At 52.4% G+C, this 26,910-nt stretch overlaps 3 protein-coding genes and 1 long non-coding RNA gene across 32 annotated transcripts; 2 read left to right on the top strand and 2 right to left on the bottom strand.

The window, feature by feature from the left end:
• On the bottom strand, nucleotides 1–6,169 carry Spsb3 (splA/ryanodine receptor domain and SOCS box containing 3). 15 transcript variants are annotated; one of them, NM_001374602.1, is made up of 7 exons: nucleotides 5,741–6,169; nucleotides 4,234–4,371; nucleotides 1,691–1,868; nucleotides 1,396–1,583; nucleotides 1,216–1,318; nucleotides 1,015–1,140; nucleotides 1–791 (listed from the first exon to the last, which is right to left on the bottom strand). In NM_001374602.1, the coding sequence occupies exons 2-7, from the start codon at nucleotides 4,357–4,359 to the stop codon at nucleotides 448–450; spliced, it is 1,065 nt and encodes a 354-aa protein (NP_001361531.1). In that variant the 5' UTR covers nucleotides 4,360–4,371; nucleotides 5,741–6,169; the 3' UTR covers nucleotides 1–447. The 15 variants fall into 15 exon arrangements, 14 of the variants coding, with proteins under 14 accessions (NP_001361531.1, XP_030106010.1, XP_030106009.1 ...); XM_030250150.1 differs by lacking the exon at nucleotides 5,741–6,169 and adding an exon at nucleotides 5,391–5,503 and having other exon boundaries at nucleotides 2–846; XM_030250149.1 differs by lacking the exon at nucleotides 5,741–6,169 and adding an exon at nucleotides 5,046–5,486 and having other exon boundaries at nucleotides 2–846.
• Nucleotides 5,801–9,540, top strand: Nubp2 (nucleotide binding protein 2). Of its 10 annotated transcripts, none has more exons than NM_011956.3 (7): nucleotides 5,801–5,872; nucleotides 6,314–6,432; nucleotides 6,534–6,732; nucleotides 7,596–7,750; nucleotides 7,916–8,026; nucleotides 8,276–8,345; nucleotides 8,837–9,540. In NM_011956.3, the coding sequence occupies exons 1-7, from the start codon at nucleotides 5,845–5,847 to the stop codon at nucleotides 8,980–8,982; spliced, it is 828 nt and encodes a 275-aa protein (NP_036086.1). In that variant the 5' UTR covers nucleotides 5,801–5,844; the 3' UTR covers nucleotides 8,983–9,540. The 10 variants fall into 10 exon arrangements, 7 of the variants coding, with proteins under 7 accessions (NP_036086.1, NP_001342325.1, NP_001365981.1 ...); NM_001355396.1 differs by having other exon boundaries at nucleotides 6,517–6,732; NM_001379052.1 differs by having other exon boundaries at nucleotides 5,823–5,860; nucleotides 8,837–9,534.
• Nucleotides 9,541–10,139: 599 nt separating this feature from the next.
• Igfals (insulin-like growth factor binding protein, acid labile subunit) lies at nucleotides 10,140–14,307 on the bottom strand. 4 transcript variants are annotated; one of them, NM_001364895.1, is made up of 2 exons: nucleotides 14,229–14,307; nucleotides 10,140–12,198 (listed from the first exon to the last, which is right to left on the bottom strand). In NM_001364895.1, the coding sequence occupies exons 1-2, from the start codon at nucleotides 14,242–14,244 to the stop codon at nucleotides 10,403–10,405; spliced, it is 1,812 nt and encodes a 603-aa protein (NP_001351824.1). In that variant the 5' UTR covers nucleotides 14,245–14,307; the 3' UTR covers nucleotides 10,140–10,402. The 4 variants fall into 4 exon arrangements, with proteins under 4 accessions (NP_001351824.1, NP_001351825.1, XP_030105376.1 ...); NM_001364896.1 differs by lacking the exon at nucleotides 14,229–14,307 and adding an exon at nucleotides 13,748–13,920; XM_030249516.1 differs by lacking the exon at nucleotides 14,229–14,307 and adding an exon at nucleotides 13,327–13,467 and having other exon boundaries at nucleotides 10,140–12,136.
• Gm41549 lies at nucleotides 14,082–25,620 on the top strand. Of its 3 annotated transcripts, none has more exons than XR_876682.3 (3): nucleotides 14,082–14,155; nucleotides 20,025–20,098; nucleotides 24,748–25,620. It is a non-coding gene; the product is annotated as a predicted gene, 41549 (long non-coding RNA). The 3 variants fall into 3 exon arrangements; XR_876680.3 differs by having other exon boundaries at nucleotides 24,526–25,620; XR_876681.2 differs by lacking the exon at nucleotides 14,082–14,155 and adding an exon at nucleotides 16,256–16,571 and having other exon boundaries at nucleotides 24,526–25,620.
• Nucleotides 25,621–26,910: the final 1,290 nt, after the last annotated feature.

The raw sequence follows: 26,910 nt of genomic DNA, 5'->3' as shown, positions 1-26,910 counted from the left end.
CTTGGGCATTTGTGAAGGCTCTTTTAATGATATAACATAGAGGGACAAGACAAAACCCCTTCACAGGGCACCCACTGCCATCTCTGCAGCAGGAGCTGACAACATGCAGTGCAAGTCAGGAAAGCCCCACGGCCCCGTGGGTGGGGACAGCCCATCTTCTCCCCGGGATATGAATGCACTCCCCTTCGTCGGCCAGCCTCCCGGGCTTGGAATCTAGGTTCACAGGTGCCTAGCTGCAGTTCCCAAGACACGTGGCAACTCAAAGGACAAATAGGAGTACGGCTTCCCTACCAGCACAGGCAGTAGAATGACCTTCACTCCATGGTCACCGGAGAAGACTGTCCTGGCCTCAGGGAGATAGGGAAAAGCCTGGACCTCAGTTCTTCCCTCTCCTGCTGCCCTGGAAGGGCGAGAAAGAGGAAGGTATCTGCGTTCCCAGGGGAGAAGTCAGCTTCTTCGGCAGCGCTTCCTCTGACAGGGCCTGGTCTCCAGACTCTCGGCACCAGGTGTAGCTGTGCCAGGAGGGGGCACAGGGGATTTCCAGTGGTTGCAGTTCATGCTCAGAACCCAGCCCAGCTTGTTATGCAGCACTTGCTTGAGGCCAGGTGGCAAGGGCAGGCCCTCGAGGGTGTCCCCTGAATTTGGCCGCAGTTGGCGCAAGCGGTAGCAGCACAGGTACTGCAGGGATGTGGAGCTGGCGCAGGAGCGGATGACTTTCATGCTGCTCTTGGCAGCCGTGGAGCAAACCATCGGGTAGAACCTTCTGTTTTGAAGCCGAGTAGCAGCCACTCCTGGGAGGAAGGCTTAGCCTGAGTGCCATGTGGGTTGGGAGCCAGGAAGCTCCTCCTACAAGGCACCACGGTAAGCAGCTCAAATAGTCTGAACACAGAAAATACTCTGGTCTGGCCTGGTAACCCCAATCTGCTTCAGGCCTGCCCACCCTCCCTCATCTGTCAGGAGCCTCAAGTCAGACTGCCTGGCCCCACCCCTAAAGGCTCTACAAAGGTACCTCACCTATGCACTTCCTGTTCTTGAAGAATGTCAGTGTCCCATGCCAGGTGTCCAAGTGCACACCAATAATGGAGCCCTGGCCAAAGCGTGAAGAGAAGCTCGTCTTGTCACCTTTGTGGTGGAGGAGCCCTGCGAGGAGCAATGGGGTGATCCTGGGAGGTCTGCTGTACTGCCAGCCCCACCCATGACCCAGGCAACACCTACCAGTGTAGGAGAGCCCCCAGCTGTCCTCATCCCTGCCCAGCAGGCTGCAGAACGTGTGGTGGTACTTGTCCAGGTCTACATCCGACGTCCCAATGCCCACCATCTGTAAATAGTGGGCCTGGACAGTTAGATGCCTAGCGGCAGGGCCCATGGCATCTACCCTCTTGCTTGGCCATTTACCATGTCTGTGCCATACACTGGAGAGGTCATCTTGATTTCCCAGAAGTGTTGGCCATCCCCTAGCTCCTTGGTGCCCCGAATGGCTGCAGTGCCACAGCTATACTCCATGTGAAAGCTGACCTTGCGATTATCACAGCTCAGCAAGGTGGCTGAGGACTTGTTCAGGTCATCCCAGACCCAATCAAAATCTGTAAGACAGAGGGCCTAAACTAGGGAGGGCTACAGCTAAACGGTGCCTGCCTGGTCCCAGGGAACCTGCCCAGCCCTCCACACGTCCCAGCGGCAAGACACGTACCCTCATCCTCCTCACCACACCGGCAGTCCTTGCCACGGTGTGCTGTGTGCAGACTGTTGCAGAAGGTAGCCTCATTCTGGCCCTCGCAGTCACAGAAGGACTCTCCTGTCACAGGCACAGCACTGGGGATGGATGGTGGCAGGGAGGAGTACTCAGGGTCAGAGTCGGAGTCGCTGTGCTGGAAGGGAGGGAAGGGGTAGGTCACTCTGTTTATGACAAATCCCTTCTCAAATCCACCAGAGAAGCAGCCAGACACCTGGCGCTCTCCAGTGCTCAACATAATCAACCTGAGTGCTAAGACTCCAATGAGATGGGAGGTGGCCCTAGGGGAATGGCTTCTTACTTGGCTTCCTCTGCCCCATTTCCCCCCAGAAGGTCTGACTACCATAGGCCACACAGCATCCACTACCTGTCTTCCCTGGGTAGTTCATGGTCTCCTAAAGCCCAGGGCTGCTGCTGTCAACAAGGTCTAGCATCTGGCTCCACTCAGGCTAAGACATGGGATGTGTGTCTCCATCCCCTGCAAGGGCACTGGAATCAAGAGGAGCAAGCATGCTCCACAAGGTCTAATGGACTAATGCTCCAAGCTGCAGCAAACTCTTCCAAAGATGCTCTCAGGCCTCAGAACCTAGCTGGGGGTGAGGACACAGCTGAGCTGGTCAAGTTCCAGCCACTGACTGACCAATCAACTCTTGCTATTCAGCTGCTCTGCAGGCCCTTGGATCCCTGTTTTGGTGCTAGGGTTCAGGCTAGCTGACTTGACAGTCCCTGAAGTTTTGGCCTCTACTTCCTGAGCTGCCCTGCTGTGCTCCACACAGTGGTCCAGGAGCCCCTCTAATGGCGACCACATCACAGTTCTAACACCCACCCTGAAGTTAGATCTATTTACAGCCATATAGCCATCCTGCACTTCTCTACAAGGAAGCATTCAACCACCAAGAGGAGCTTGGACCACGTTCACTCTGTATTCTTTCTCTTCACAATACTCAGGGTGTCCACCATTCTGGTCTCTGGTGCTTTTTCAAGTTCACTGGCTCCTCAGGAAGGGCCTCAAAAAGTCTAGAGATGGAGAACCATCATGGTGGATGTATAATATCATGAGAAGTGAAGAAATGTCCAGCAATAGGCAGCCGAGTCGGGACTGAAAACCAACATCCAATTCTGGGTACTGTGTGCTGAAATAGGGGCGTATAACCCACAAGGAGCCAGCCCCAGTTTGGTTAGTCAACGTTAACTAAGGCCACTCCGAAGCCAAACAGACCAGCTCCTTTGCCTGGAGGGAAGGCTCATACCTCAGAGCAGACCTTGTACCCCACTGGCAAAGATGGGATCTTCTAGAGGCAAGGCAGATCCACTGAGTAAGAAGCCAATCTGCCTAGGACAGGAGGAAGGGAGGAGGATGCTCAACCCAACCCAGGCCCAGGAACACCCACAGCTACCTGCCACATGACAGACAACAGGCATGCGTGTGTCACTGTGATGACTGAGGCTGTTTCAGGTGCATCATTAGGAACTGGAGGTGTAGCTGAAAATTTGGGCTGACTCAAGCTCAAAAGCCCCCAAGAAGGGCCTGGGGCACTGCTGACCTAGTAAGTAAATCAAGTTTTCCTTATAATCTGGTGATCCAATGGGCTTCTAGAAGGGAGCCTAACTGTAACCCTAACCCGGCTTCAGAGAGCTGTAACATCAGAGTAGAGGCAGTACAGGGCAGAGCCAGAACACCAGTCTGGTACCAGCAAGTCAGTAGCCACCTACTCCCAGGAGCCAAGTCAGGCACACTGGGCTGGGTATCTACCTTGTGCTCAGAGACTCCAACAAAGGAAGTCTTAGGACATTTGAACTTCAAGAACTATAAATATTATAAAGAAAAATCATGCACTGATGACCCTAAGGGTATCACATGGTAGAGAACTGACTCCAGCGACTCCTGACCTCTACACGTGTGCCCACACACAATAAACTGTCTCACGTCCAAGGCCTGCCTGTGTTACAGTGTGAGACCATTTCTGAAAATAAAACCAGCAGGGATAGTGACACATGCCTTTGATCCCAGCACTTGGGCAGTTCTCTTGAGTTCAAAGCCAGCCAGGTATATACAGAGAAACCCTGTCTCAAAAACCCAAAAAAGATCACAGATCCTATCATATACAACACACATGAAATACAGCATTTGTGTGACAAAAACATCCAGGGTGATCCAAATGGCTCAGCATATGTATGTGTGCTACTGCACGTCACGGACAACCTAAGCTTGCTCCCCAGATACCAAATAAAGGTGTAAGATAGAACACACATACAAGGCTCCTGACCCATTCACTGTGGCACACAATAATAAAATTGGCAGGCCTGGTGAACAAGCATTGTACAGTAACCAGCACTATCCAGAACTTTCGATCCCTGTCTCTTGTCTTGAGGCCTGACATACCTCAGGCTTTACCAGACCAAAAAGCACCACATACCAGGACACAGCTCAGCTGCCTGGCTCAGTGTCTTTTTCACCCAACATAGACACTGGTTATCCCCACCTTGCCACTTCGACCTACCTGCCCATCAGAGTCATAGCCCCAGTTAGAGCTGCCTGCCAGAGCCACAGCCCGGGCATCTGTATCTCGGCGGGCTGCGCTCAGGACGAAATGCCATGCCCTGCTACTCCGTGTACGCCGGGCCATAGTGGAGAGAACCTGGAAAAAAATAACTGTAACTTTAAAGACATGTAATGTATCAATGTCCAAACAAGGCCCAAATCTACACCCCACAACTCTGCCCCCTGCCACTTCTACCTGGCAGCCTAAGCCATGGATCCACCAAAGGCTGGGGACTCCAAGCCCTCAACACTGAGCTCTGAGCTCCAGAAACTCCCACAAGCTCGTACCTGGCTCGAGTATCTGAGCACCTCAATCAAGCCCAGGGCGATGGTGTGAAACACAACCCAGACACCCATGACTTTGGATGTGTCCCAGCCCATCTCTGCATTCTGTTCAGGAGCTGTTGCCCCTCAGGCATTTGACACTTAACTTGCTCCTCCTCCGCGGTCCACTTTGGCAAATGGCATCCACAGCATCCAGTTCCTCATGCCAGAAACACCGCTGTCATCCACTCCTGACACCCCTCCTTGCCATTGGAGACCCCCACCGCTTCCTGCACCACACAACTCCCTCTCACCCATCCGGCTCTGCACACTACAAACTCAGTCTTTGATACAACCTTAAACTCACTGGCTTGACATCGTTCTTGGGACAAAATGAAAGGCTTTGAGAGGTCCGGATCTCCTCTCCCGAGTGGACTGTCTTTGTCTAATAGTCGACTCTGTCCTAGCTGCCTCCTGTCCCCCTGTAGACCCACTGTACTACCCTACCTCGCCCCGGCCATCCACAAAGAAGCCGGGCGGGGCCGCGCACAGCACTCCACAGCAGTTGGGTTGGCTGAGCGCCGTATAAGAACACACAGTAGGAACCCAATGAATGAACCAGAGATGTCCCTGGACGTAGCCACGCTCGGCCTCCGCGGGGCTGAAGGTTGCTTCCCTCGCCAAAGGCTCGCGGATCTCGCCACAGCGATGCCGTCCCTGACGCCTGACTCCGAGGCCCCCGCCCAGACTCCCGAGCGCCACCGCCAGGGAACAACGGGTGGCCGGCTTGACCGCCTGCAAGGTCAACCCGCCGGCCGCCGGGCCTGACCGGGCTGGGCCGGCGCGGCTCACCTGCGGCCAAAAAGCTCCCCCGGCGCTGACCCACTTTCCGTTCCGGCCGCGACGCAAACAATCCCCGCCCCCGCCCTGCATTGGCCCGGCAGCCGAAGGCGGGCTCTATGGCAGCTTCGCGCGGGGGCGGGTCTCGCGAGACAGGACTGCTGTCAAGAGGCTTGCACAAACTGTCAATCCTGAACCAAAGTTTCTATTGGCCCTCGCTAGAGCGGTCAAAAAAAAAAAAAACTTTCGCATGACCATTGGACAAATATAAGGAAGTGTGTCCGTGCCCGTGGCGTCATCATCAGTTGCCAGGATCGGGACCTCCTTGGGTGATCTGATTGGCTGGACGGTGAATGACTAACCTCTCAAAATGAGTAAGGGGCGGGCTCTTGTCACCATTGGTTCAAAGGCTGCGAAAGTTTGGAGAGGAAGCGGAAGAGAGCCGCGAAAAGCAACTAGTAGCGGAATGGAGGCTGCTGCCGGTGAGCGTGCAGGTCGGTCAAACGCGAGGGGTTGGGAAAGTCTGAAGGCGAACCGCGTGCAGGCCCACGCCAAAGCATCCCATGTCCCCTTGTTTACTGAGCTAGCCGAGTGTCGCGATGCACACATCGGCGGTTATATCTGCTCTAAGACCTCAGCCTCACGCCTTTCCGAGAATTGGGGGCCCTGCTTCCCTAGAACTGGAAGTCTCTAGTGTGGAGTCTGCGTTTGTGCGCGGGTGTCGCTTAGCTGTGATCATCTACTCTGTTAGTTTCCTCTGTGTCTGTTAAAATTAGCTGGCAGTTTGAAGTGAGCGTTCACGTGTGCACGTGCCTTCAGTTGCTCCACTTCAGACAGAAGTGAGGCTGAGACAGGTCTGGGGCTTCTAGAAGACCTACCCGCGTGCCTTTGTCTTTGTCGCTCTCTCAGACACCCCAACTCCTGTTTCTCACCAGAACCCGGGAACCTGGCCGGGGTGCGACACATCATCCTTGTTCTTTCTGGAAAGGGTGGCGTTGGGAAAAGCACCATCTCCACGGAGTTGGCCCTGGCTCTGCGCCACCAGGGCAAGAAGGTGAGGCCTGGACCAGGGTTGACACCTGTTTCATTGTTGTCCCTAGCTCCCAACAGGCTTGGCAGACTTCTTTCCACCCCTCAGCATCCTCCTCCTTGCAGGTGGGAATCCTAGATGTGGACCTGTGCGGTCCCAGCATACCACACATGCTCCGTGCACAAGGCAAGGCCGTGCACCAGTGTGACAATGGCTGGGTGCCTGTCTTTGTGGATCAGGAGCAGAGCATCTCCCTTATGTCTGTGGGGTTCCTGCTGGAAAACCCTGATGAGGCCGTGGTGTGGAGAGGTCCCAAGAAACATGGTAAGAACTTAGTGAGAAGCAGTGCTTCCTCCCTTCCTCCAACTCCTCAGTGCCTCTTTACTGAGGCCGCTTTCCCCCATCTCGTGCCTACTGCCATTGGATAAAGCCAGAAGCTGGCCCTGGCCTGTATTGGAGTCTCTTTCCCATTGGAACGCTTCTACTGCGCATAGATGTCCACCCTTCAGGGTATATATACCTCTGGGTTTCTCCCAGCCTCTGGATGGAGAATATGACATGAGACCAAGATCAAGGGAGAAGCTGTGCTCTGCATTTGTTGTGAAGCCATCAGGCACTCCTTAGATAGGAAGGGATCTCCCTTCTGAGAACCCTCCCTACGGGCCCTCACTCAAGCCAAGGGTCTAAGGCCGCACAGTGTGCAGTGGATCCCAGTGCTGAGCTTTAAGCGGGTAACATTGAACCATCCTAGCTGCCATGAGAGACTGCCTGGGAAGAATAACACACTTAGATTTAATGGCTAGCTGTCCTGGATGTGCTGTCAAGGTGCTCGAGCCAGGGCATTTTCTCTGGGCTTGAGGGCACAGATGCCCTTAGAGTCTAGGTTGCATCCTCACCTGGGGCCTCAATGGGAGTTGGCTACACCCCGCCACGTGGAGTGTGCAGACAGTTGAGTGCTAGCAGGTGGTAAGGCTGCTGGAAAGCAAGGCGAGCTTGTGGGACCCCAGAAGCTCTGCCATGTTATCTCGAAGATCAGCGGGCCCTGGCTGCCGTGTGTGGCACATGTCCCCAGGGTTCCCTGGGAGCTGCCCAGAAGCAACTGATGGAGATCCTGGGCTGGACAAGATGGGCCTTTCCTTTCCTAACCCTTTCTCAGGGATTACTGCTGGGCTTTGGGGTCTTTGCAGCACTGATAAAGCAGTTTGTGTCTGACGTGGCCTGGGGGCAGCTGGATTATCTGGTTGTGGACACACCTCCAGGGACCTCTGATGAGCACATGGCCACTATGGAAGCCCTGCGCCCCTACAGGCCCCTTGGGGCTCTTGTAGTCACCACACCACAGGTACTACTGGCAACTCTTCCAACCCTACCTGGGCATGGGTGTCTGTGTCTGTCTGTGTATCTGTCTATCCACCCTGGTTGAGCTTGGAATGGACTGTAGTGGGCCATGTTCTCTGCTTGATTCTTGCCTCATCTGTGGCTGACTGGCCCCTCCTCTGATCCACAGGCGGTGTCTATTGGGGATGTGAGGCGGGAGCTGACCTTCTGTAAGAAGACTGGGCTGCAGGTGATAGGGGTCATAGAGAACATGAGCGGCTTCACCTGCCCACACTGCGCTGTGAGTCTTAGAAGATGGGTGGGCATCTTTCAAGGTCTGAGGGAGGACAAGACAGGTCAGGTAGTCAGGGACTTTGAGAAAGTAGGTCTCTTGTCCACAGGTCCCAGTGTCAGGTAAGTAACTTTGTGGATAGAGAAGACATTCTTACTGGGCGTTCTTCCTGGACCACTTGTGGGTCTTACCCTAGCTACGGGTCTCATCATGGTGAGTGGGTCTGCGAGCTGGACCCTCACAGCCCTTGTCTCCTAGGAGTGCACCAATGTCTTCTCCAGCGGCAGTGGGGAGGAGCTGGCCCGGCTGGCTGGAGTTCCCTTTTTAGGTGAGTGTCAGGAGCAGGCCATCTGGGGCCCCAACTTCCACCTACGGGGCTTCTCCATGAGTCTGACTGGTGTGGTGGGCCTCCCTTCTATATAAGAGCCCAATCTGAGGTTTCTCTGGGCTGCCCAACACCCAGCTACATTTCTGGGAGTGTGTGTGTGTGTGTGTCAAGAATACCAGGCTCCTACCACTTGTACCACATTGTTCCCTATGGGAGGTCATGGAGAGCCAAGCTTGAGTTTCTGACAAATGAGTGGTCAGCTGACACTCCTTACCTGCTTCAGGCTCTTGCTAGGCCTCCTCTTGTTTGTGCATTAAGGAAGGGGTTGTGGGTGTGCGCATGCACAGTGTCCATGGGGAGATGAGATTGTGAGGTCTGCTATCTCCTGCCATGTAGGTCCTGGATATGAAACCTGGCTTATCACACTTGGCCGAAGCACCTTTACCCAGTGAGCCATTTTGTCAGCCTTTTCCTGGCCTTTGTCATTGCAGGCTCTGTCCCCCTGGATTCCCAACTTACCAGGAGCTTGGAGGAAGGGCGTGACTTCATCCAGGAATTTCCCAAAAGCACTGCATATTCCGCACTCACGTCCATAGCCCAGAGAGTTGTGCACAGGATGTCTGCCCTGTGCTCCTGACCGCCTGGCAGCCTTCTGGTGCTGCATGCCTGTAGGACCTTTGGGAGCAGAGGCCCTCAGGACTGTTTTGGGACCTGTAGTTGTTGGCCTGGGCAATGGCTGGACTATGCGATTACATCCATGCAGAGATCTGCAGGCCCCCATGTCCTTGGCTGACACTAGCTTCACCAAACTAGTCTATAGCTGAGGGGATAGCCTGCGTCCTGATTCCTTGAGATAATAGCAGCCTTAACCTTTAGCCTATAGGCTTTCGTCCAGCCCTAGTCACTTCTGCCCCAGGTCAACAGGCTGCTCTCATAGCCACACCACACAGGAGCTGGCCAGTGCTTTCTCATCGAGACTGACCCACACATGCTGTGTTGTGTGCCTTTTGTGACACTGTGGTTTACCGGCACATCTGGTAACTTTACAGAACTCTGCTATTAAACATACCGCCCCGTCTTAGGAAGGACCCAGCATCCAAGCCCTTTGTCCTCAGCGAGGTGACTCTTGATTCCCCTACATTTCATGTCTGGAACAAGCAGTATTAGTAAAGATTATAAAGGGCCTGAAGATGTGGTCAAGGTGTCTGTCTTGTTTGGGGGAATGGGGTTGGCACATTGTGTTTTTGGAAACCTGTGGATCTGCTAGCAAATGGCTGAGACCGTTGGAAGCAGAAGGCTGAGTGTTCAAGTGTGAGCTGAGGCACAGAGGCCCTACTTCCCTCCTTCCTAGAGAGGTCAAGGGGGAGAGATGATTCCTGGGCAAAGCTGAAGTCTTCAAGGGATATGGGGTCCAGGGGAATGTGCAAGGGGGTGATTCCTGTAGTCAGATGGCAGTCTTCAACTCCCAGCTGCCCCCATCCCCAATGAAGTAGTGAGCAGGTGGTGACCTCACACCTGGGTGCTGATGACTTGGGCCCTGGACACCTGCAGGAACCCAACCTGGCCCCAGTGTAGTGCCCTGAGCAGGGATGCAGGGCCTGGAGGGAGCGGGGGAGAGGGTCCTAAGAAGCCCAAGAGGAAATGGGCCAGATCCGGTGCAAAAGAAGTGGGACACGTGTTCTCCACACCAGCAAGGCTCAGACTGGGCCTTGACTGCAGAACTAAGACAAGAGACGTGGGGCAGGGACAGAGGACAGGGAGACCTTGCCCAAGTTCACACTCTAGGTCACAAGCTATGCTTCAGATTTGCTTTAATTGTTGCCAGCAGGGTGTGCTGCTGAGCACCTCCCCTCCTTTGGGCCCTCGGGCACTTGGCCTGTGCCCACCCTATTTAGGCCACATCGCTTCCGGTACTGCCCTGCATCCAGGAAGTGAGCAGCCATGACCTATCCCCTTGAGATGGGTAAGTATTCCAGAGCCAGCTTATTCTGTAACAGTGAAACACTATCCTGGCCATAAGGCAGTGTTCAGCCAGACCAGGCCAGTAAGTAGCAGGGTCAGCAGTGCACAAAGAGTGTTTCACTGATGTCTCGAAGGTCGAGGCCTGAGACGTTGGCGGGGCCAGCACAAGTGATGTTGTTGTAAGTGTACACCGGCTGGCAGTCATCTCCCTCACAGACAGTCTGAACAAAGCGGGGGACAACACCAGGGTTCTGTAGGGCAAAGTCACGAAGCGCCTTGAGGGGACAACTGCAGTCCCAGGGGTTGGCATCGAGCCACAGGCGCTCCAGGCCAGGCTGCGGCACAAAAGTCTGCAAGGAGTTATTCCTGAGGTTGAGGTAGCGAAGCCGCCCCAGAGATGAGAAAAGGCCTTCAGCCGGGGTCTCGAGGCGGTTGTGTGAGAGGTCCAGCCAGAAGGCCCGCTGCAGAGGGCCCAGGACATCCTCAGAGAGCATTGTCAGTTGGTTGTTGGACAGAAGCAGATATTCCAGCTGGCCAAGGCCCTGGAAAAGCTGGCGGGGCAGATGCGTGAGCTGGTTGGCGGTAAGATCGAGTTCCAGGAGCTCTGAGAGCCCTGCCAGGCTCTGTTCTTCGATGCTGGAGATGCTGTTGTCCCGGAGGAAGAGCCTGCGCAGCCCTGAGAGGCCGGCGAAAGTGTGCAGGCGGATGCGGCCCAGGCAGCTGTGCTCCAGGTGCAAGCTGTGCAGCCTGCCCAGCCCTTGGAACACATGCTCGGGGAGGCTCCTCAGACAGTTGCCGGAGAGATTCATAACAGCCACGTTGAAGAGGCCAAAGAAGGCGCCCACCTTGACCTCATGGATCTGATTGTCATTGAGCGTCAGTACCTCCAGCTGCCCCAGGCCCTCAAACGTCTTCTCACCTAACTGCCTGATACGATTGTGGCCGAGCTGCAGTTCCTCCAGGAAGTGTAGATCTTTGAAAGTACGCGGCCGCAAGCTAGTGATGGCGTTGTGTGCCAGGCGCAGGACATGCAGACCCAGCAGGCCAGGGAAGGTGTCCTCCAGGAGGCCAGCCACACGGTTGTGTGACAGGTCCAGCCAACGCAGTGCCTTCATGCCCAGGAAGGCACGGGGGGCCACAGCTGTGATGAGGTTGCGGTCCAGGTAGAGCTTCTGCAGCCGGGGCAGATGTATAAAGACATTAGCTTTGACGCTGCGGAGAGCGTTCCTGCTCAGGTCCAGCTCCCGCAGCTCGCCCAAGCCACACAAGAGCGCAGGCTGCAGGTAAGTCAGTTTGTTGCCAGCAAGCACCAGCTCATGGAGGTTGCCCAGGCCCTGGAACACCGTGTCAGGCAGGACCACTAGGCTGTTCCAACCCAGGTTGAGGTCCCAAAGGTGACTGAGGCCCCGGAACAGCCCTTCTTCCAGCCGGCCCAGGAGGTTGTTGCCCAAACTGAGTGAAGCCAGACTTGGTGTGTGTCTGAACAAGCCTGCAGCTAGGCTCCGGAGCAGGTTCCGTTCCAGGTGCAGATGGTAGAGATTCTGCAGGCCCAGCAGTGCCTGTGGCTCCAGGCTCCTCAGCCAGCTGCCCTGCAGGTTGAGGAAGTCTAGGCTGGACAGGTTCTGGAAGGCCGCTGAGGGGATGGAGGACAGGTTGTTTCCGTCAAGCCACAGAGCCCTGGTGCTGACTGGGATGCTATCGGGCAGCTGAGTGAGGTTCCTTGAACTGCAAAAGACGCTGAGCTCATCTGTGTAGTCATCATAGCTGCAGGTACAGGTGACAGGGCACTGGGGGCCCTCGGCATCTGCTGATGCTCCAGGATCTGTCCCCTGCAGGTAACAGGGGCCCAGTGCCACCCAGAAAGCCAGAAGCACCACCAGGGCTGGGCTTCCTGTGGGGAGAAGGGTTGGCAAGGAGATGCCCCCAGGATATGAACCAAACCCTGGGCTTCCCTAACCCTCAGCCATTGTAAGAGATGGCATCCACCATCCCACTTTGATACTAAGCAAACACTGGTGACAGCCACGTCCTATCTTTTGAAGCCACTTCAATTTCCCAGACCCTGGAACCAGCAAGTGGTGATCCCCGTCGCACTGCAAGGGCACAGAGGGCCTGGGTCTCCCACATCACCCTGCTCTCCAGGCAACCTGGGCCCTGGCCACTAGGCAGGCTGTGTCCTCTAGGGTGTACAACAGCCAGGCTGAGAAACAGAATCGAAGTGCAGTCCAAGAGCTGACTCTTGCAGAATACTTGGGGATATAGACCCAGGTAGCATATTCATTTGTGGTCCTCAATGGCTAGGCAGCAAGCTGGGCATTCCCTGCCTGTTGGGCCCTCATATGGGTGAAGCGTGCCTTATTTGCTCCCCATTATATGAAGGCTATAACCCTTACTGGTAGAAGAGTGGGGGTCTAGAAAACCCCAACTGTCCATTCAACCAAGCGTCAAATCACATGAACCCAGCTAGCACCCCAACTTAATCTGCCTCGGGTGTATGCTGAGAACCCCAGATCAAGTTGGGAAGAACGACACTGTCCCGCACCTGCGCAGTTTGTATCTGGTGTGACTGTGTAACGGTGGTTTGGAAGTGGGGGAAGCCCTAGGCATTGTGGGAGCACACCAATGGCAGACGAGGAAGAAGACATTTTCCCGTTCACCCAGGGCCAGGCCCTTAAGAGAAACGGTAGCCAGAAGGATCTCGGGCTGTGTGCAGCATACCATCTCAGCAAGCTATGAGACCAGAATATGGGGAGCAATGAGCCCCATTTCTGCACCTTGCGCCCAGGGGTGAGGTACTTGTTTCTTCTGCCTACCCTGCCTTCATCTGGCCCTTTCCCACAGTGCCGCCACCAAGGGGGAAAGTAACCGAGACCCTCCGGTGCCAGGAATTGTATCCAAGACCCAACCCAGAATTCCCACCAGCCCACCCTGAGTTAAGCCTACTGCGGCTTCTCCCAGAGGGCTCTGGCTGAGGACCAGCTACCCTCAGAGCAAGTGGCAGGGGAGACGGATTCCTCACCTGTTCTCAGAGCCATTGTTCCTTGTACAGAGCTGGCCGCAGGCAGGCAGTGAGCAAGGGCCGTCTACAGCACAGGCTGCTGCCCAGTGGATTTCCCCACTGCCTGTAGCTGGCAGCCCTCAGCTGGCCCTGCCCCACACTCTGGCTCCTTTAACCCTCTAGGGCTGGGCAACAAGTCTCAACAGAAGCTCCTCTGGATGCGGGTGGTGCAGGGGAGGGGCACTTTGTCCGCCCCAAAGTCTCGGGGATTGGGGGGCGGGGGAGCAATTGAAAGCCACCTCTGCTGGTGTTGGAGGTAGAGGCTTGGTGGAGTAGACCTTCAGGATTGGTGCTCAAGGTAGGTGTAGGGGGGGCCCTGTCTCCCAGTAGGTTCAGCTAAGGTGAGGGAGCTCGGGGGTTCCTGGGAATTCCCCCCACTCACCTCTATACGGAGCAGATGGCTCTGTCAGGCTTAAACAGTTTGCCCTGTTTCCTAAGGCCTTGCCTATACTTCTCGAATGCTCTCTGACCTGGGGTTTCTTAGGCCTAAGTGGGCCCACCATTTGTGCCTCCCAGTCCAGGGGTTTGTCTAAGGCCCAGTCTCAGTCTTCCTGTGACCTCTAGGTCAGCTGACGGCTGGCTACCGCCCCTCCCCCAGGGCCTCTTCTAGGAACACCTGGCAGAGCCACCAGCTACCTCGTGTTTGCTCTCCCCAGCACAGTCCTCCTAGAAAAGGGTTGGCAGGAAGACAGTGGGGCACCGCAGCCTCAGGGGCAGAGCCAGTTTCTGCTGGCCTCCACAGTATGGAGGGCCTAACAACCTACTACTTCCTTGTGTACAAAGACCCCAGGTAAACATGCTGCCCCAGGGGGAGGCAGGAGGGCCATGTGTGGGGCCCTCAACCTGGCCCTGGCTCCACTCACCCTGCCGGAGCCACATCTCAGCTTCCTCCTCCAGGGCCTGAAACCTGTGACCTGACGGACACTCCAGCCAGTCCTGCCTGAGCTCTGTCCCTTTGCCCTGCCCGGGATGGGGGGAATGCACACGGGAGGGGCCAGGCAAGGCAGTGCTGGGTTTCAGAAAGAACAGCTTCTCAGGGGCTTGGGGGACATTGGGAGCCATCTCTAAGCAAGCAGAGGAAGTAGGCAGGTCTGGGAGGGTCAGGGGCTGTGGCTCCCACCATGCCTCCCCATGTCTAGGGCATTTTCCATGTTATTCCTCAGCCTCTTTTCTGAGAAATTATAGATCGGCAGGGAGGGAGTCTCCGCCCAGAGCCACAGAGCAGTTTACACAGCAAAAGTGCGGTCTCAGCAGAGCTGCGGGGCCAGTAGCCAGCCTCTGCTGAGAGCAGGGGCCAGCAGTGCCTGAGTCCCTGTGGGCCCTGCTGGACTAGGATCTCTTCCTGTCTCCAAGCCCTGCTTCATGTGGTGTGGAAGCCTTGCCAGGCTTGCTTCACCCAAGCGAAGTGCTGCCACCACACCACACCACACCACACAGGAACACAAGGCCCAGCCACTGAAGAGCCGTAACCCCCGACAACTCTGCTATTCTATCCAGGGTTACCTCCTGGTGCCTTCCCTGGGCCCTGTGTCTAGCCTGGAATATGCCAACAGACAGAGCCTATGTTTCTTCAGGCATCATCCAAGTGAAATGCAGCCATCATGGTACAATTGTCCTGGCTGGACACTCAGCGCCTCCCTCCGGGACCACACCCAGTGAAGCTGTGAATGGTGACTTTCGAGGTCTGAAGGGCCTGTGAGTGTTTCTGTGGAGGCAGCACTTGAGTGTCCACAGGGAAGTGTATGTCCTCCCTAACACTTCTATCCCTGTACCTCGCTGACTGGTAGATGCCTGCCTGTCCATTGTTCATTGTTTTCTGGATTTCTGGTGAGGCCAAACACGCTGAAGCTGTCCAGCTACCAGACACAGATTGTGGATATTTATTGGTTCTTCAAGATAGGGTTTCTCTGTGTAACATCCCTGGCTATCTTGGAACTCACTTTGTAGACCAGGCTAGCTTCGAAATCACACAGATCCTCCTGCCTCTGCCCCCCAAGTGCTGGGATTAAAAGCATGCACCACTACTTGGCTCTTTCTTTTTCTTTTCTTTTCTTTCTTTCCCCTTTTTTTTTTTTTTTGACAAGGTCTCCAGTAGACCAAACTAGCCTCGAACTTGAAATATTGTAAAGGATGGCCTTAAACTCTTGCTTTTCCTGCCTCTACTTCCCAAGTGCTAGGATCCCAGCCTGTGTCACCTTGCTGAGGCTGATTTTACATTTCTGTGACAAGACCTCACTGTGTAGTCCAGACTGGGCTCAAATTCAGGATGATCCTCTTGCTCCAGTCCTCAGTACACTGGGCTCATAGCCATCCACCACCCCCGGCTAACCCTTCACAGCTTTGAAATGTCCTTTGATTGATCAAACTAGAGTTTTGAGTCCTGTTTACATTTGGACCTAAACATGTTCCCTTTAGGTACTTTTATAATCTTTTATGTCGCTTTCCACAGTTCACATTGTATCATCTGCCACACTCAGGGAGAGCTCAGGTTTCATTCTTTCCCTGCCTCAGCACCAGGGTCAGGTGCGCCAGGCTCTCCTAGCCCCAGTCACTGCTGCTCCTACCTGGATCCTCAGAGCTGGGGCTTTCCACTGTCTTCTGTGCAGCTGCTGGTTTTACAGGCGTTACCATACATGCTGACGTCTAGGTAGAGGGGTGAAGAACCCAGTGAGTAACCGGCTTGACTTCTCCAGACTGAACCCAGTATGTGGTGTCTTCAGTGACGGGGCCTTACTGTCAAGCTCTGGATGGTAGCAAAGGGTATTGGCAATAGCATAGAATGCTTGGGTATCTTTGGGGGAGTTCTCTCTCTCTGTCTCTTGGTTTTGTGGTTTTTTTCCAAGACAGGGTTTTTCTGTGTAGTTACGACTGTCCTGAAACTCACTATGTAGACCAGGCTGGCCTTAAACTCACGGAGATCCATCTGCCTCTGTCTCCCGAGTGCTGGGCTATGGGGCCATATTGGTCAACAACCCACAAACCCACCCCTGGTACTGGAGTTTTCATTTGCTAGCAAACAGTATCTAGTTGGGGTGTTGTGCTCTTTAATGGGCAGCTCCATTAAAACTAATTGTTTTAATTTATGTGTGTGAGTGTTTTGCCTGCAGATATGTCTGTGCAGCAAAGTGCATGCCTGGTGCCTGTGGAGGCCAGAAAATGGCAGCTGTTATCCTAAAACTGAAGTTGAGACAGTTGTGAAGTGCCAGGTAGGTGCTGGAAATTAACTCTCTGAGGAGAAACCAGCACTCCAACTGCTGAGCTATATCCACTACTCTGTATATATTTCAGGAATCTTCTATGGCAGTAGGGTTCCATGTGGCTTTTTCAAGAGGTCTGTTGTGGGGCTGTGGGGTGTGGGGGAAAGAGAGGGGAGGGAGAGAGTGCCCATATCCAGCCAGAGTTCCTGTGCTCTGGGCAGGCAGATATGGGAGGACTGTCAGACACTTTCCACTCGGCCTCGGATGGGCATCTGGCTGTGTGAAGCCACTGGACCCCACTCGAGGGGGCGGGGGGGAACGGGGGATGGACAAGGGACAGCTCTGATACCAGAGGCCCCAGGGCAACACTCTCAGCCCTGGAGAGAGGGCAGAGGGAGAGAGGTTCCCATGCAGGCGAGAGTCCTAAGTCCAATCCATGGCTGGAAGACCTGATGGGAGATTAGGCACAGCTCATTAAGAGAAAGCCTATCCCATCGTCCAAGCACAACAGGGCCTTGAACAGAGACAGTCTAAGGTTTTAGAACTTTATTGTAGAAAGGCAGGGGGAAAGGAGAGAAGGTAAAAAGAAAGAGACCGGCCATGGCCAAGAGGAGGGAAGGGGGAAAGAGAGGGAAAGAGGAAAGGCTAGAGAGTAAGAGGTTAGAGAGAGAGGATGAGGAGAGAGTGAGGTGGGGCCAAGCAGCCCCTCTTATAGTGGGCTTGTATCTTGCTGTTGCTAGGTAACTGGGAGGCATCTAGGAGGTCAGAAGCTTGGGACATGCTTCTCCTGTGGGGGCCGTGGGGGCAGTAACTTCAACAGGAGCCAGGGGTCCAGGAGACATGAGGGAACTCCTTCCATTCCATGTAGGTGGGAATTACCACCACTGGGTTTCAGCAGGGTTCCACCTCTCAACTCTGGAAACGAGGAACATAGACTAGGTACATAGCCCATTGCCCCAAAGCCTCTAGGGTTAGTTCCCCCTCCCTATAGTCTCTTCCATTCCTCACCCTGATTCATCCCTTTGTGATGGTTTGAATATGCATCTCCCAGGGAGTGGCACTTTTAGGAGGTGTGGTCTTGTTATAGGAAGTGTGTCACTGTGGGTGTGGGCAAAGAGACCCTCCTCCTAGCTGCCTGGAAGTCATGCTTCTCTCCTGGCTACAGTCAGAACAAGATGCAGAACTCTGTCAGCTCCTTCTCTAATACCATGTCTGCGTGCACACTGCCATGCTTCCCACCATGATGATAATAGACTAAACCTCTGAAACTGTAAGCCAGGCCCAACAATTCTGTTCTGTGCCCTCCCCCTAGCCTTGAGCAGGCTGAGCCAGACCTTGTTTGCCACAGTTGCTAGCCCACCTGGGGTGGAGTCTTCTGACCTAGGTGTAGTCTATTCCTGCCACATCTGCAGCTTCCTGCAAGAAGCCACTACCTGCTGAGCAGCTGAGCTTGTTTTCCTGACAAGATCCTGGCAAAGTGGGGATGGGTTCCCCCTCTTTATATTCAGACTTAAGAATTAAAACATTGAGCCTTGTCTTGGCTCGCTATTTCTCTCGCCATCCTTCCCATCCATCCCCAGCTTTCCTTTCAGGAACCCAGTAACCCGTGGTTGCTGGTTGCTACACTCTTCCTTCTTCCTCCCTTTGTCCCTAGTCTAGTAAATCTAAAAGTCCCTCCTCCATTTCCCTGCCCAGCCATTGGCTGTTAATAACTTTATTGACCAATCAAAAACAATTGGGGACAGGGACCCTTCAGCATCTGGACAGTAGATTCCTGTGTGACTTGGGGAGCTGAATTAAGACAAACCATTAGAACCAGTCCCCAACAGAGACTCTGCTTATTTCATTATCCCCCTTCAATCTTGTGAACCATTTTGTCTTCTCCAAAGCTTGAAGTCCCCTCTGAGGCCTTTAATAACTTCCTGAGTTCTGCAAACACTCCAGGTCAGCACACACATCTGAAGATTCAAAGCTAACATCCCCAAGTGAGAGAAAACGTGACATCTGTCTTTCCAAATCCAAGTTACCATACTCAGAATGGTTTCTTGTTTGTTTTTGGGTGGAGGCCTGTAACTAGCAGTTAAAGCCCAGAATGTTTCTAATTCCATCCATTTGCCTGCAAATTTCTTTTTGTTTCTTTCTTTTTCTTTCTTTCTTTCTTTCTTTCTTTCTTTCTTTCTTTCTTTCTTTCTTTCTTTCTTTCTTTCTTTCTTTCCTTCCTTCCTTCCTTCCTTCCTTCCTTCCTTCCTTCCTTCCTTCCTTCCTTCCTTCCTTCCTTCCTTCCATTTCTTTTTTCCAAGACAGAGTTTCTCTGTATAGCCCTGGCTGTCCTAGAACTCACTCTGTAGGCCAGGGTAGCCTCACATTCACAGAGATCTGACGGCCTCTGTCTCCCAAGTGCCATGTTTAAAAGCGTGCATCACCACTGCCCAGCTGCCTGTGAAGTTCTTGATCAGTTTAAAAAAAAAAAAACCTTGTAAAATGTGTATGTGTGCCACATGTGTGCCACATGTGTGCTGGTGGCCTCGGAGGCCAGAGTATTATCTCTTGGAACTGCAGTTACAGGTGGTCCTGCCCCATCTCATGTGGCTGCTGTGACCCAAACCTGGGTCCTCTGGAAGAGCAGCAAGTGTCGTCTCTCCAGCTCCAGTTTATTTGTCACAAGTTGAATAATGTTCTGCTGTGTAAATGGGCCACATCTTCACTATCCGTGCATCAGCTGATGGACACCTAGGTGTTTCCATTTTGTGACTGTTGGGAATGGTACAGCAAGGAGTGTGACTGAGCCGTTAGTCTCTGCCGTTAGTCTCTGGGTATCTGGCCAGGCATGAGAGAGCTACATCACAGGGCAAAGCTCTTTCTACCTCTCTGAGGAACTTCTCCCCTGACTGACATCCCGTGTACTGGGGTTTTTCTTTATCTCACTGGGATTCAAACGACTCGGTTTCCCACCAGCGAGTGCCTCGCTTTCCCCACATGGATGTCAACATCTGCTTTTGTTTGTTTGTTTGTTCGTTTTTTAAAATCTTGGCCCCTCTGACTAAGTTAAGATGAAATCTTGAAGTCGTTTTGGTTTGCCTTTTCCTAGTGTCTAGAGACGGTGAGCAAGCTTTTCCGCTGTCTCTCAGCCACGTGCGACTTGTCCTCTGGGATACATTTACTTCTCTGCCCTATTTCCTAGCTGGGTTGCTTATTTTCTGGCTGTGTTCAGGGTTTGCTGTTGTCGTCTGTAGATTCTAGATGCTAACCCTGCCGAGTGGAGCTGGCGATGCGCTCTCTCTGCAGCACGTCTCTTTACACATGGCAGGGTGTTTTTCTGAACATGAACTTTTTAGTTTTAGGTGATCCCGTTTGTCAGTTGCTGATTTTAATGCCTGTGCCATCAGGGGCCTGTTCTGAAAAATCCTTTTCTGTGCCTGAAAGTTAAAGTGTATTCCCTGTCTACTTTCTCCTCTGATTCAGGGGCTCGGTCTTATGTGGAGATCCTCGATCCCTCTAGAGGCTGTGCAGGATAAGGAGTAAGAATCACATTTCATGTGAGTATCCGATCCGACCACTGTTTACTGGTGATGCTGTATTGCTTAAAGGTGTAGTTCTGGCTTTATGAAAAAAAAAAATCAGGCAGTCGTAGCTATGTGGACTTATGTTTGGGTGTTCATTTCTACTCCATTGATAAATATGTCTGTTTTATGCCAGTACCATGCTGTTGATATTATTGTTTTGTAATATAACTTAAAAATCAGGATGGTTCATATTTTTGTGTGATGTGTATATGCAAACACGTGGAAGCCATCAGTTAGCATTTTCCTGACATTTTTTGAAGCAAGATCTTAAACTGAACCTGTAGCCCACTCTTTGTCTAGTCTGGCTGACCAGGAAACCAGAGAGCTTGTTGTGTGTGCATGACCGTGCCCCGGTGCTGCTGCTATAGACATGCACGGCCACAAACAGCATCCATGTGGGCGAGGGGTCTCAGACCCTTGTGTCTGCAGAGTGAGTATGTCACTGCTCATCTCTCCAACCCCTCTCGTGTGCCTTACTGGCCATTTTAACATCTCTTCTGAAAAAGTATATATATATATATTTTTTTTTAATTGGTTGATTGGCTGGTTTGGTTTTCAAGACAGGATTTGTGGGGGTGGGGGGTGGGTGTGGGGCTGACTGTCCTGGAACTAGTTCTGTAGACCAAGCTGGCCTCAAATTGACAGAGATCCACCTGCCTCTGCATCCGAAGTGCAGGGATTAAAGGTGTGCAGCATCACTCTCAGCCTTAATTGTTTTTTTTTTAAATGTCTGAGTATTTGCCTGAATGTATGTATATGCACTACATGCAAACCTGGTGCCTGCTGAAGCCAAAAGAGAGTACGGGATCCCTGGAACTGGAGGCAGGGACAGCTGTGAGGCACCTGTGGCATCTGGGGAGTGAACCAAGGTCCTCTGTAAAAGCAGTCAGAGCTCTGAAGCACAGGGCCACCTCTCCAGCCCTGGGTTAAGGTCGTTGTTTTCTAAGACTTCGTATGGACGTGAGACTAGATGTCACATATTACCAGATGTATATTTTGTAAATTTTCCCTGTCTGAAACTTGTCTATTTCTTTTTAGAATGTCTTTTTATTGCAAGTTTCTGAATATCTGATATTCTGAAGAATATCAATTTGTTTCTCCTCTGGCTCAAGACTTGCATTTCACATCCACGAACACTGCCTAAACCATGAACCTATATTTTGTATTACTCCTTCCTCCAAATTTCAGAGTCCAGAGCTCTTTAGTTCTCCATTTTCACGTTATATGCGTTCATTCATGTTTCCTCTGAACAAGCCCAAGTGGCCCAGCCCATCTGTCGAAAAGACTGCTCATGGCATCCAACAAAGGAAAAGCCAATGGGCACAAGCGTAACAGTTTATTCTCCACTCAGCTTCCGCGCCTGGTGGCAGCCCTGTCCTCGCACACACCGCACGTCATGGCCGTGCTTTCTAGTTTTAGGTGGCCACAGGTCCCGGAACCTTGCTCTTTTCCAACGTTGTTTTGGGTCATCTGGATTCTTTGAGCCACTGTGTAATTTTAAAGTCTGCTTGTCACTTTCTCAAACACCTTTTTGTGTGGATTTTGCTGGGGGCTGCACTTTATCTGTGGATCAGCTTGTGGGAAGCCAGCCTCGTAGTGAGTGGTCTCATCTGTGAGCCTGACCATCCTGCCCACTGGCTTTGTTCATTTCTCTTAACATCGTGTAAACCTTACACCTTGATAAAGTGCTTCCTTGGTATTTTATGAGTTTTGATGCTCTTGAGAGAAGAACTACTTTTATTTCACTCTTGGATTACTAACTAGTATGTAGGGACGCAATGAGTTTACTTTCATCTTACAACTCAAGGATTCTGAACACTTTAATTCCAGTGGGAAACAGTATTCCTTAGGATTTGCTGTGTGAGGCTGTGCCGTTCGTTCGCTTACCTCCTTCTAGATTTTTTTATAAAACCCTGGCAAGCCTTTTAATGACTTATTGCAGTGCCCTACGGCACGGCAATAGTAGATGACTCTCCCTTGCCCGCGTGGGGAAGGTTAAGCCATACAGCATTAACTTTGGTGCTGGGTGCACCATTTTCACAAGTTCTAGAAGGTGATATAATGAATAAGAGACGCCCATGTCCTGATCCCTAGAACCCATGACTGCCACGAGTGACCGTGACCTTTACGTGGTAGAGGGAATTGACCTTAGTGAGAGCTCCCGGGTGAGGCCAAAGGAAACTTGGTGTCCTGGAGAGGAAGAAGGATTCGGAAGGTGATGGGGAGCCTGAATCAGGACTCAACCAGGGTCTCCAGCTTTGCAGGCAGAGACAGGGGCTGTGAGCTGGAAACGCAGGAGGCTTCTAAGAAGTGGGACAGGTCAAGGACACGTTCCTAGAGCCTTCAGAAATGCAGCCCTGCTGACACCCCATGAGAGCCATGTCGGCTGCCAACCTCCAAACTGTAAGATGGTAAACTGTGTGGTCTGATGTCAGTAGGGCTGTGGGTCTCTCGTGGCCACAGGTTAAGCACATAGGGGCATTCTGTTAGCAAAGAAAGCTCCCAACTGTATTTGTGGAGCTAGTCTGTAAATTAATGGTGGACTTTGCCATCATTCTTCTGAGAAGATCCTGTACGCGTTGCTCTGTAGTCACACAGTCCGCTAGCTATCCTGGCTGATGTTCAACCTTACACTGCTGAGGCAGATCCCACAAGACCACGGCATATAATGTTGCTGAACTTGAATCTGGGTTGGTGATATCAAGGATTTTTTTGTCTTGTGATATCTTTCCTGGCCTTTTGTAGCAGAGAAATATTCACCTGGTAATTGGTTTAGGAGCATTCTCTCTGTATTCTGAAACATTCGCGTGTCTGATGTAACTGACAGAATACACCAATGAAGCTGTATGGTCTCTGCTCTCCATGGACGACTTCAGTTGGTATAGATGTGTTCCAAATCCAATCTCGTGCGGATACAAGATGATCAGGAGTTTGAAACCAGTCTCAACTAGAGACCTAGTGTCAATCAAATAACCCCACCCCCACATCTGGCTGTGTTGCCCAAGATGGCCTCAAGCAATTTGTAGCCTCCCAAGGAGTTGAGAGGCACATACCACCCCAGCTCATTATTTTCTCGTCAGTTGCAGTGATTTACGTCTTTCTAGGGATTTATCCATTTCAGCTTCAGTTTCTCCTAGAATCCCTCATAAACCCTGGTGATTTCCATACAAGCAAGAGTGATTTCTGTCTGCGTGACTTTTGTAATTTATATCTTTAAGTTTGATCCAGGGTAAGTCAGAGTTTTTTTTCATCCCTTCAAAGAACTTTTTTTCTGTTTTATGAATTTCCACTTTCTATTATTGAGACAGGTATTACTCTGTAGCCCAGTGTATCCCTGAATTCACTCTGTACCCGAGGCTGGCCTCGAACCTAAGCAATGCCTCTTCCTCAGCCTTTGCCATGATGCGATCGTGGGCCAGAGCACTGAGTTGACTTAAACGCCCATTCACTCTGAGGATGGGCCCAGCCTTGCACATGCTCAGTAAGTGTCTGTCCCTGAGCCCTGTACCCCAGCCTTCTCTTCTGATCATTCGAGTTTCACTTGTTTTCTTGTTAAGGTAAAGCCTGCATTTTTGAGACTTCCTATTTTCTCAAATAGGTGCTTAAAGCTATAAAATTGTTAGGACTAAAAGTAAATCTCAAGGGTAGAATAATTGCCTAGGGTGTGTGAGGCCCCAGGTTCACTCCCAGTGCCTCCCCCGGCTGCCCTGCCTCCTTATAATATATATACATATACATGAGATATAAATATATATTCTATATAAAGATGTCTCTCCACCCTACGCAGTGCTTGGTGCTTTGTGTACCCCCTTCTCTTCCTGACTCACTTAGTGTTGGAAATGCTCACTGCGCCCGGCTCTCTAACTGTACTTGGTTAGAGAACACACTAAGTACTTTAGGCTCTGTGAGTTGGCATATGGGACACGATCTGTCCCAGAGAGCGTTTGTGCACATCGAAGTGATGATTCAGATTCAGTCCGATGACAGTGTCATCTCCAGTTACTGTGGCTGGTGAGTCTTTGAGCACCGGGCACTGGGCCCTGTCTTCTACCCATGCCCAGGGTGCAGCAGGAGACCGATGACTGGTGACAAACGGGGGTGGGGAGGCAGAGCCTACAGGGTGGGTGTTCAGAGCAGACAGACTCTGAGCTGTGGAGCTGAGGGGTAGGAAGAGGAAAGCAATATCTTCTTCCACGCCCAGCGTGTCAGCTGCTCTCACGCAGACCATAAATCGGAGGGCAGAGATGGGTCTCTTGCCTCTGATACTCACACAGAGGGATGGGCCCTAGGACAGAAAGAGCTGGCTACCCTGAGCAGGTCAGGTTCTAGTGCTGTCCCCACCTCCACCCTGTGCCACCCATCCAATTCTTTATTCTCACCCTGGCCTGTTTCCCTTGAAGACACACATCTACACTGGTAGGTAGACCAGAAGCCTGCCTCTTCCAGCTGGACAGACACCAGTGACTAGAAGCTCAGATCACGAGGGATAGGAACACAGAACACAGTACACCAGGTGCCGAACAGCAGTGGTGTATGTGGGTGGACCCAGGGCTGAAATTTAAATGGCTACTTGTGTGGCTTTCATCTCAATTAAAAGTGATTTTGTTTTTGTTTTATGACAGGATCCCTCTATATAGTCCTGGCTGTCCTGCAACTTGCTCTGCTAGACCAGGCTGGCCTTGAACGCACAGGTACGTCTGGCTCTGCCTCAAAAGAGCTGGGATCAAAGGTGTGCGCCACCACACCTGGCCAGCTGTAAGTACTTGTTACGTCCTTTGTGGTTTCCCAGCTATAAAGGGATTCGTCCTGGGACTCAGTAACGGATCTCACCCACCCACTGCAATGACGGCTCAGGACCGGACAATCTGTACAGTTCACTAGATCAAAAACAGTTAACATTCAAGAGAGGATGCACAAGCAGGGAGCGGCAGGTCTTAAGACTCAGGACTGGGTACCATGGCAGCCGCCAGTTGGAGGTGCACCCCTTGCTCCACCACTCTGTGCTCTTGGCCTAGCAGGCCCCTCCTTGTCTCTCTCATTTCTGACTTCTGGTCAGCTTGACTACCTTCACAACGGTGCCCTATCAGGAGGTAAACGGCTTGCCTCCAGGTTCCCAGCCTGCGCCTTGTCTGAGTGTCTGCTGAAGCCTCCCAGCTAGCACTTGGAGTCTCACAGCTCATACCGCACCACCGGTGATCCCTCCTGACCATCACTGTGCTGCTGGGCCTACTTCCACCCGGAGTCAAGAACCCTGGTGGAGCAGGAGTGTGCTTCCCACTGGAATCAAAACCAAGGGCCGCGTGGCTCACATAGCCACCGCCTGTCGGAACCTAGCCACGCTTCCTTGCATGTCTCACTGACCCTGGAGGCTGGAGGTTTGGTTTTTCAACTAAGTTTGCTCTTGGATAGCTTTGTGCTTATATATCAGAATAGATGTATATGTATATGTGTATATGTGTGTATATATACACACACACACACATATGTGTATGTACACACACGAGAGACATTCACATACACTTTGTTTTAGTTTGTTTTGCTTTTTTGAGACAGGGTTTCTCTCCTAGGGCTCAAGCTGGCCTCCAACTAAGAGAGCTGGATTAAGCACATGTACCAGCACGACCAGGCTAATATACACATCTTTATCCCTCTCCCCTCAGCCTCTTACCTCCCTCCTGCTTCTGTAGCCCACCCCAGCCCCTTTCCCACACGTTTACACAAACGTTCCTTCTTGGAGGAGGCCTCCCTGGCCATCGGCTCTGGAAAGGTCACAGCGAGCACCTGCTGCACTTTTTCTTGTTTCCCTGAAGCACTGTCTCTGCTGGCCGCTCTCACTCTCCCGTCCCCGGACGGTATGACCTGTGTCTGCTACTCACCGATTTTCCCTGAGGTCCCAGTGTCTGTTACCCTGCAGGGCAGGTCCCTAGGATACCACAAAGAATGGGTGGCTGGAGTGGCCACAGACCTGCAGAGCGGGGAGTAGCTGGAGACTCACTCCATTCCAAAGGCCAGCGACTCCTCCATCTGCCACCCCACTGTGTCACAATGTGGATGGAACTGAGGCCAGGAAGCTTGGCAGTGATGCGCATGTGCAGGAGCTGCCCCTAACTCCGAAGTGGCACAGTCTCTGTATGCCAGGTCCTGTGATCTTATCAGCCATCCCGTCTCTGTCATTTTAGCTTTGGCTTTTGAGATGGAGTCTCTCTCTCTATAGCTCTCGCTTGCTGGGACTCTTAGACTAGGTTAGATTCTCCTGCCTCTGCTTCCCGGATGCTGAGACTAAAACATACGCAGCCATGCCCAGCTTTTGTTCTCTTTTATAATAAAGTTCTCCTAAGTGCCGTGAGGCCCTAGGAATCTAGGAGAATGGCTGGGGGAGAAAAAGCCCTGAGTCCAAAGCCAGTCTGTCAGAAGTATAGGTGGCTTGAGTTCTCCATGTGTGGCTGAGGGAAGAAGTGAGGGCACGTTGTGTCCTAAACCTTGGACTCTGTCTGCTCAGGCTGCAGCCATCGGGACTACAGAGCAGCAATGCAATGCAAGGCAGCTGGACAGTGTGGCTGGGTAATGGTTGGTGCCATGCTGCAGCTGCCTCTCCCCCACTGGAGCTGCACCTCCAAATTCAATCCCAGAGTTCCCCATTCTGATATGAATGGATGCTAGGATGCTCTGGACTCTGTGTCTCCCTGGCAACAAATAACTATAAAGCTAAAGTAACAGCTTGTGGGCTGGCATAGGACAGCAAGCTGGCCATCAAAGCATGGCCACAGGATGGTCTACTGAAGCAA

This window comes from Mus musculus, chromosome 17 (genome assembly GCF_000001635.26).
Source record: "Mus musculus strain C57BL/6J chromosome 17, GRCm38.p6 C57BL/6J".
In the NCBI taxonomy this organism is placed as follows: Eukaryota; Metazoa; Chordata; class Mammalia; order Rodentia; family Muridae; genus Mus; species Mus musculus.
This window is presented reverse-complemented; position numbering and strand designations above follow the sequence as displayed.

What these genes read in the sequence shown, in the direction of transcription:
- Spsb3 (XM_006525165.4), bottom strand. Translation starts at nt 5,471, where the DNA reads ATGCAGGGCGGGGGCGGGGATTGTTTGCGTCGCGGCCGGAACGGAAAG. An exon ending in GCTATGACTCTGATGGGCAG is followed by an intron (nt 1,869 to 4,233) that starts GTAGGTCGAAGT and finishes CCTCCCTTCCAG; the next exon opens with CACAGCGACTCCGACTCTGA. An exon ending in GTGTGGTGAGGAGGATGAGG is followed by an intron (nt 1,584 to 1,690) that starts GTACGTGTCTTG and finishes TCTGTCTTACAG; the next exon opens with ATTTTGATTGGGTCTGGGAT.
- Igfals (NM_001364896.1), bottom strand. Translation starts at nt 13,868, where the DNA reads ATGGTGGGCCCACTTAGGCCTAAGAAACCCCAGGTCAGAGAGCATTCG. An exon ending in GCCATCTGCTCCGTATAGAG is followed by an intron (nt 12,199 to 13,747) that starts GTGAGTGGGGGG and finishes TTCTCCCCACAG; the next exon opens with GAAGCCCAGCCCTGGTGGTG.
- Nubp2 (NM_011956.3), top strand. Translation starts at nt 5,845, where the DNA reads ATGGAGGCTGCTGCCGGTGAGCGTGCAG. An exon ending in TGCTGCCGGTGAGCGTGCAG is followed by an intron (nt 5,873 to 6,313) that starts GTCGGTCAAACG and finishes GTTTCTCACCAG; the next exon opens with AACCCGGGAACCTGGCCGGG. An exon ending in GGCTGGAGTTCCCTTTTTAG is followed by an intron (nt 8,346 to 8,836) that starts GTGAGTGTCAGG and finishes TTGTCATTGCAG; the next exon opens with GCTCTGTCCCCCTGGATTCC.